Genomic DNA, 9,308 nt, shown 5'->3' on the forward strand with positions numbered 1-9,308 from the left:
AGAACTAAGAACATCTTTAAGGTTAGAATGCCCTCTTTGGGTATAAAGACATATTTGCAGCAACAGTAAATTTCATCAATTTTATTTTATGCTACAGAAAGGAAAGCAAATGAAAGACTCAAAGTGTACTACTCCAAGAGTTCTAAAGGTGTTAGAAACTACTCTAATTACCCTCTACTAGTAGCAACGTTCTGAAGATGCCACATAACAATAGTGAGGATGACAGCAATCGATACACAGTAGTGCAGAGGGGCAGGGCAAGAAAGAGATGGGCATAACTAAAAATAGGAAAACTTCCACCTGGATACAAAGAAAACCTTCTTCATCCTGAAGGCAGGCAAGAAGTGAGGCAGGCTACCCAGAGAGGCTGTAATATCCTTGGAGGTTTTCAAGGACCAACATAATAAAAGCTCTGAGCAACATGACACAACCCCAGAGTCAGCTCTCCTTTGAGCAGGGAATCAGACCAGAGATCATCTGAAGTTCTCTTAAACCCAAACTATCCTAACCTACCTCTAAGATTTAAATACAGGTCTCAGGATATGCAGCATTGCATTAGTTAACTATACTCACAACAAAAGTTCAAGAGCCTCATCTGTGGGGATGCATCCAACGCTGCAAAAAAGCACCTTCTCTGATTTATAACGCCACAAAGGAGTGACTAGAAGTCAGCAAACAATAGTTCCATCACATCCTGGAAGCTGAAAACAGCTCACTTTCCATAAATAAAATTCAATACTAGAAATAAGTAAGTTCTCAAACAGCATTTGAGCATCCATCATTCACAGAGACAGAGAGAAATTACAAGCTTTGGTGATGGTCGGGGCCTTAAGCAAGCCAAATGCAGTAAAGCATAACAACACAGGAACTCCAATTGCTGCACAGCAGCAGGCCTTTAGTAGTTAGCTGGCGATTAAACAATGCTCATGAGCATCACTTAAATGTCACTTTGATCTACTGCAGTTATTTCACAAAATCTTTATTACTGAGGCTTTTTATTGGCTGTACAAATATTGGCATTTCTCTTTGCTGTATTAAAAATTATTTTGATACCTCTTCCTAGGCTGCTTGCCAACTGGAAGACAAGATGGAGCCATCTGTGAGACTACAACTCTCTGAAGACACTTTCAAAAACATAATCCCTTAAATGGTGCCAAGGGCATTACACACAAAAAAAACTAACATCACATCTGAACAGCTGCAGCAAAACCTGCCTCTCTCACAAATCTCCCAGCAAAGGAAGGAGGAGGACTACTTCTGCCCAGGGAATACTGCCTCTACCCTATCCCAGTCCATAAAGTCGGATTATGACACGAGCATGTAAAAAGTCACACCCGAATACTCTGCTTGCTGTATCAGGCAGCCAAAATTGTGCCAGAGATCTATATGTTATCTATAACTGAATTAAGTATCAAACACAGCTAGTTCTTCAACTTCTCTTTCTTGGTGTGGTAGAAAGTTGAGGGAGTTTTGGGGCTGGTCTTTCTTCTTCAACTACTCAGCAATGTTGGCGCTCAAAATGTGTACACAGACTGATACCCAGAATTCCTTATATCCTCTGCATTGTCTTCACCTGGTCTGCTTGATTTTGATTATTAATGCTCCTGGTATTACTCACTACTTTCCCCCTGCCTCCTTTAAAAACTCCTCTGGTATTTTATACCATGCTTTCCAAACCATTTGAGATCACTTCCAGCCAACTAATATCTACAACAACTACTCCTAAGAGACCTGCAGGAAAGACAGCAACCCCATGTTCTTCTCATGGCTTGCACTGAAGATCATACTGGCCTCTCAACATTAAAACCACAGCCAACATAAACTTGCAAGGTTCACGCTTAATGCCTAGGATTCCAACTTTATGCCTAGGCAAAGCACATGGAGGGAGTTTCACTGGGGCATGGCAGCACGCAAGGCAGTAACACAAGAAGTGCACGTGCATCCAGATCCAGGACAAAAGCCTGGATTCTCATCAAGAAATCCAGTGCCACACCAAACTCACCAGAAACACAGCAAAACAGTTGCTACACACCACACTCACTACTTGTAACAAAGATAAATTATTTAAAAATAATATTAAATTAATTCAGAAAGTGAATGACATGAACATACACTACTAACCCAAGGTGGTTAGTAGTTAGCCTACTTAACCCAGAGATGGAAAACTTTACTAACTGCACCCAAAAAGATTAACACAAGACCTTGAAGTACAACAGGACAAGCCAGTAGGTTTCACAAAGGGCAATCAGAAGTCCTATGGATTATTCCTCCCAAAATAGCAATGCTGGTTTTTGCCTGCCAGTCCTACCTCACACAGGAAAATACCATAACAAATCTACTGAAAATCTACATCATAACTGTACTCAGGGTGGGCAGAAAGCATCCCTTTGGCTAAGATGAAATGGATCCTTACTCGACCCTGGAGCAGGTGATCCCATCGATAATTCGGTCACTGGCAAAAGCTGCCACCATAGTGGGAAAATTCCCAGTCAGCTAAAAGGACAAATACCCTACTGCTAGTGCTCACTACATTAAAAAAAAAAAAAAAAAAAAAAAAAAAAAAAAAAAAAAAAAAAAAAAGAAAGAGAGAGAGAAGCAGAAGCTGATCTTTTCTTACCTTGCAGTGACTTGAGACCCCTGGCAAAAATGGATTTTCCCCCAATCTTCATTCTCACAGGAAGCAGACATCTAGTTCTGATGGACTGCTCAGAGGAAACCATTAACTGGAGCAGTGCTTCTCTCACAGCCAAGTCTGTACAAGTCCCCAGCAGACCACAAGCGTGGGAACACTACAGCAGCTCTCCTTATGACTGTGTTCAGGCTCCCCAGGCGAAAGGGAAACACAATATTTGTTGATTATTAACTACTTTGGGAGCAAAACCATGCAGAGGATAAGTTGCTCTGGTTCTGCACCCCAGGCAACAGTAATCAGATCATTCTTTCAGTGAGTGTCTCCTCAAGATTTTCACTGCTCTGAGCAAATTAAAATGTCCTGCTCTCCTAAATAAGGATTCTGGCAGGACATGAGCAAAGTTTCAGCATGGTGCCCTGCTAAAACAGCACAGTCCTACTGCAGTGGCAGCACAGCCTGGGACCATCCAAGGTGTCCAAGAGCACCTCATGTCCCCAAGACCCCATGTCACTGCTGAAGAACAGATATCTGCACCCTACCCACATGGCTCCCACCATAGACACAGCAACCAAAAAGATGTTAGCAGCAAGGAAATCCTACTACAGTAATGTAAAATATCAGCAAAATCTGCACAGTGTGTCACATCCTCCTGAGACTGGTGTGCCTATGGAGGAGAGCTCTTCAGGAGCAGAGCTGGGAATGCAACAGACACAGCTCAGCCTGAGCTATTAGTGCAAATACTGATGGGTTAATGCACTGTTCACTAAATGGAAAAGCCAAGCCCCAGCAAACAGCTGTGCTGCCCATTTCCCTCCATCACCGGGATCTCCACGGGCCATTAGCAACAGGAAGCACCTGAAACTTAGACCAGCACAATGAAATTCAATCTCATTTCTGCCTCAGTAACCATCCTTGTCCAAAATCCTAACAGAGAATTGAAAGCTCTTATCCCCAAAGCCTCTAACAACAGGGGAAAATCAAGTTCATATGATCAGCCTTGCAACAAAAAGTCAGATATTTTTTTGAGCTGAGGCTACCTCAATTTACCACCCTGAACAGGCTCAGGGATGTTCCTTCCTTTGAACCTTGTGGTGTGTCCCTGAAGTAGAACATTTATGTGTGGAGGAAGATGAACAACCAACTACAAGAATTAGATAGCCATAATATAAAGGAAGAGCCTGTGGCTATGAACATTTGACCTTGCAAGTAGTCTCCCCCAGTGTGTCAGCGATGGCAGGAACAGGACGGGGCTGCCAGGGTGACTCAATCTTTAATGGAGTGTCAGTCTCATTAGAGGATTTTGCATAGCTAAAGGATGGCAGCAGGTCACAGCCTGCCAGCAGCAGCCCTAAATGTCTTCGTTACAGAGCAGCTAAAAAGTTTTTCAGCCAATAACATATTGTTAAATCTTACAGACAATTGTTCTAGCCAATCAATTACAGCACACATACACCTGCTTTGAACAATGTTCGTTTGTATGTTTTTCTATTTAGAATACACAATAGCCTTATTAAGCTTAAGACCTTCTGCTATCTTGTCAGGCATATATTTTCTGCAGTGTTAAGATTTATTCAAACCAAACCTATAAACTTAGCCTTTGTTTCCCATGTCCTTGTTTTCTATAATACTGTATCTCTTCTAGTTTCAAACTTTTTCAGTTGCAGCATATTCTGAGTTCTCAGCTTTTTCTGTCTGAGGCCTGCTTTTTGAGCTCCTAAAAATCCTTTTTACGTTTAGTGTTTCCCACACCCCAGCACCATTCCAAGTGCCTGCATATCTGCATTAATGATAACCCACAAGACTAAGCTGGTATGTCAGTGGGAAGAATGCTTGCCACTGTAACAGAAACAAGATCCTTTAAGTATCCTACAGCAAGAAAGCAGCTTACTATAATGAAAAAAACTATTCCTCCCCTCCCCATGCTCTGTGGAGAGTTGATAGCCTCCCAAAAACAAAACAAGAAGATGTTAAAAATGGGTTCCTTTATTGCTTAAAGCATATTTTCCAGACCAGTGTGATGATTTTCACCATTATCAGACTGGTGATTTAAACTCATATTGCTCTCATATAGCTGAGCTGAGCTAGGGACTGTGGTACTCACCCCATCAATCAGTAAAGTTGTGAAGCCATTGACAAACTTCATTATCTACAGACACATTCAAAACATCACTTAGAATCTGAAATAATTCTGATTCTTATTTTCCATTACTATTATTATTCACCATTATGCAAGGTCTTGAAAAGCTACACCAATGTCACATGCCTCACCTTACACAGATCTGGAGATCAAAAAATCTAATGGTATCAACTCCCAGTTGCTGCCTCTCTCACACATACTAACCCTTTCATTTTATTTAGTTTTACAATACTCACTTATCAACCTCTTGACTTCTCACTCCACAGGTTGCCTCAAATCCCCCTTCTAAGAAATTTTCCTCTCTAACAGATTCCTGCCCCACTGACCTCCCAGCCCAGCAAAGGAAAACTTTCAACAAGAGCACATTAAACCCCTCCAAACAACCAACTCTTCAGCCATTGCAGAGAACAGAGAAAGGTCACATACGCCACATCCATTCTGCTCTTCATTTCAAGGAGCCACTTCTCCCCCACAGCTCTTTCCCAAGGAGATTTTACAATCCAAGCATACATACAGTGTGTTTAACAAATTTCTGTTCAGTGGTTGCTCTTTCATTCAATCCATAAACACACGTAGCACATACAACTTTAAAGGAGATAGCTAAGCAGTATGTACAACACACATTTTCCACTTTCCATCCCTTATTCTGAGTGCACAGATGTTTCTGTAGTAAATATTTACTACTCAAGGTAAAATCTAATTTAGTTGGGTTTTTTTACACTTGTCAGTGTTATGAATAAACAGTGACAGAGGGCAAAAAGAGCAGAGTAACAAGACAATTTACCCTGACACCAGGGTGACACGACTAAGACACCTATTTGTAATGCAGCAAGAGAGGAAGGGAGGAGGGGGTGAGAAAAATCAGAAAGCACCATTGATCATACTCATTAGACAGCTGGGTCCCAATTAGAAATATATCACACAGAGATAATAACAGGTGTTCTGGAAGGAAGCTTGACTGTGAGATGAAGGAGGGTCTGAAACACGGTGAGCAACATTTTACAGCACATACAAAGGGGAGGCAGAATCCAAATTCTGCAAGTCCCAAAGGAATCACAACAAACAAAGAAACTCTACTTGAGGCAAGCACATGATCTCACCCTCTGCCTGCAGACTTCAGATTACTCATTAAGCCACTTCACATTCTCAGCATCAATAAATAGGGAAGTAACTCCATGTCAATAGCTAATTCAATTTCCATACAGAAAACTCGTGTTTAGCAAACAAATTATGCCCATAGTGGATCTTAGTTTCCACAACATCTTGATAAAGAAATATTTCTCCCTGAAAGCATTTTTCAGGTGAGGTCTTAATGGAATCCACACCTATATGCTAAAGGAGAAGAAAAAAGAAAATTACATTGTTAAATAGTCAATACTACACAGAATTAAGGAAACACCTTCAAATAAGGATACTAGCATGCTTAAAATAGGAACAGCAGCCTTTGTTCAGTGCCAGAGGGCCAAGTTTTTCCTTCTGTGACTGCTGGTTTACAAAGGGCGCATTCATTCCGAATACATAAGGGTTTTGCAGCAGTCTTCCTTCAAGAATATTGAATAGTATTACAACATACCCTGGTTCCAATCCTAATCTAAGTGACATGGCATGAAAGGGCTGCTTTCTGGAAAAAGACACAAGATGCTAAGGATGAACCTGGAAGTCACTATGGCAACTCTGCAGGTCCCTTCCCGATCACCTTGGAGGCCGATACACCAAAGGAGGTAAGAAAACCCCTTTCCACAGGAATCATTAATATGCAGCATGGCCAAAACCAGAAAAGGTCACAGCCTGTCTCTGCTCAATTAGAAAGAGGAGCTTGCTCAAAGAAACACGATGCTGAAATGGGAAAAGAAAAAATCATAACTCCCAAAGAACACTCGCGGGGCGTCACACACTCGAGTAAATCGCACTCGAAAGGTCAGCTGGTTCAGTAGCTGTCAAAGGCCCAAGCTATGGCGAGCAAAAAAAGCCTAACCAAGTGTGCCTAATTTGTGAACAAAGTCAGAATTAACCTTTAGGGTTTTCGCTTTTGTCAGTACAAAACATTGTTTGCAGTGCTTTCTGTCCCTCCTGTTCATCACAATTAATTTATCCTGGTGCTAATAAATCCTCTTTTCTTACATGGATCCACTACAATTCCACCAGAAGCAGCTTAGGCTCAAAGTTTTGACTTCGCTTTACTGAAGAGAACAAAGGATGATTTATCTAAATTTAAAGAGGGAGGAAGCCAGTGGCAATACAATACTTGCCTCTGACTGTTTTTTGAGTGCTGCTGCACTGTAACCATCAGTGACGTGTATGAGAACGTGCCATTTTCAGTGCCCAGTCTCAAAGAGAGCTATAAAGAAAATTGATAACAACAATAGTACCAAACACTGGGAAGAAAAAAAAGACATATTAGATATGGTCCTAATCTCAAGCATACAAAACACTGCACATAAGCATTTGGTGGTTCTTGTACATTCCTTCAACTTGCCATGATCCCAATATTTTAAATAAGCACAACTCTCTAAACTCAGCCTTTTTTTTTTCCCCTTTTAAATAAAATATTTATTTTAAATGTCCCCACTTTGCAGTTTCATAAGGGCCTAGAAGCCCTATGAATAGTAAAATATGTACTGTAGCTTCAATTGGAAAACCACTGTCAATGCCTTCCCTGAATGAACCACAACAATTTCAGCTTCAGCAATGAAATGGGGGAATACCCATACAACATCATTAAAGGGAAGTGAGTACTTAAACACCAAGAAAAGTTTTAATAAGTAGAACTTCTCCCATTTTCAGGAGTCACTGTAAGGCCAATAGCAAATTAGCAAGTAGATGAACCAATAGGCAAGGACAAAACAAGAGAAAAAGCATCCCAGGGGACTTCACTCATTTCTTTGAAAACCGTCATTAATTCTAATTAGCAGCAGCACTTGCTGCTGTACCTTCTGCAGCATATTTTGTGAAAGCCTTTATTATAAAAGCACTTCACTGCAGAACTCTTAAATTGCTATCCAAAAGCATAGCAAGAAGTTACTCAAGCACTTGTACACTAAGATTAATATGGATTACCAAAACAGGAATGAGCTGTTTTCTATTAAACTGTTGGCAAGGATGACTGAAGTGGATTCATGGAGCCAGGAGACCCACATATCCCAAACAACCCAAAAGAGAGCAGACATACCTAGCAAGAAATACACCTTTCTTTCCCAGTTGTCCTGGGAAAGGTGAAGTGTTTTTTTTCCCAGAATGTCCCTGTGGCTCCAGCTTTTTGCCAGCACCAGGGTTGATAAGGAGGGCACCCCTAGCTCAGACCATCTGATTGCTGCTTCTCTGAGAGAAAAGGAGAGCACTTCACCCACATCAGAGGTCATAGTCTTACAAAATTCATTTCTTTATAAAAGCATATATACAGAGAGTGTCCACTGAGAGGACAGTTTTCTTTTTCTTCCTTAACCCAGGACAGGAGACATAATGTGGGTGACTTTTCTAAGAGCACCATCACTTCCATCTTTGCAGTTGGTTTTAAAAAAATAAATAAACAAATAAACCGTACCAAAAAACCCCATTCATATCTTTGTATCACTCTAGCTATGCTCACATGGGCTGAAGTGAAATCAAAGCACCTTAATTTTTGAGTTAAAAAATGATAGCTACGTTATCACAAAGTTGCAAGATTCTTTCTTAGGCTGCATTAGAGGCGAAATAAATACCAACACCACCAGGCTTGAAAAAAAAAAAAATTAAAATACTTCAAAAATCCCAAAACTTTCAGACCGTGAAATGAAAGATATGAAAGACCCAGGGTTGTTGTTGTTAAAAAAAAATAAAAAAGAAGAAAGAAAGTATACTCCCCCCGTACTCAAGGCGACTCCCAGGATCTGCCGCCGCTCCCAGCCCGAGGGCAGCGCTCAGCCCCGCCGCCCGCCCCTCCGGCGGGGAGCAGCGCTGCCGGCCCCGGCCAGGCTGCCCCACGCCCCGTGCCCGCTGCGGGGCTCCAGCGGAGCTCTCCGGCCGGACAGTGGCCGGACAGTGGCCGGACAGTCCCCGCACCCTCCTCTCCTCTCCTCCTCCCGCAGCCCCCGGCCCCGCTCACCTGGGCGCCGCCTGTCGGCACCGGCCCGCGGCCCCCACATCCCGATCCCGATCCCGATCCCGATCCCGGCCCCGGTCCCGGCCCGCGCCGGGCGGAAAGCGGCCCCGGCCCGGCCACTCCCCGCCGGAGGCGGGCCCGAGGCAGCTCCGCCGCCCTGGGGAAGGAGAGGGCGGCGGGCGGGCCCGGCTCCGGAGGGTGGAGGCCGGGGCTGGGGCCGGCACGGCCCCGGGGAAGCCGGGTGCTCCGCGCCCCCGCCCGCGCCGGGGCGTCGGGATGTGCAGGCTTTTCCCGCAGGTCTGCTGCGTTAGGTTAGGCGGGAGAGGAATCAGGGAATCACAGAGTCGGTCAGATTGAAGGGACCGCAGCGGTTCAAGCTCCCTGCTCAGGCGGAGTCATCCTAGAGCACATGGCACAGAATTGTGTCCGGATGATTCTGGAGTATCTCCAGTGAGGGAGAC

The 9,308-nt window shown here is 43.3% G+C and overlaps 1 protein-coding gene across 1 annotated transcript in view; it reads right to left on the reverse strand.

Moving 5' to 3' along the window:
- Positions 1-3,177, reverse strand: part of DISC1 (DISC1 scaffold protein) — a 182,388-nt gene extending 179,211 nt beyond the window's left edge. Inside the window, 1 exon segment of the mRNA XM_066315725.1 lies at positions 2,618-3,177. Coding sequence (XP_066171822.1) covers positions 2,618-2,720 — 103 coding nt within the window. The 5' untranslated portion in view covers positions 2,721-3,177.
- Between the last annotated feature and the right edge of the window lie 6,131 nt (positions 3,178-9,308).

Source organism: Sylvia atricapilla, chromosome 3, assembly GCF_009819655.1.
Source record: "Sylvia atricapilla isolate bSylAtr1 chromosome 3, bSylAtr1.pri, whole genome shotgun sequence".
NCBI classification, from domain to species: Eukaryota; Metazoa; Chordata; class Aves; order Passeriformes; family Sylviidae; genus Sylvia; species Sylvia atricapilla.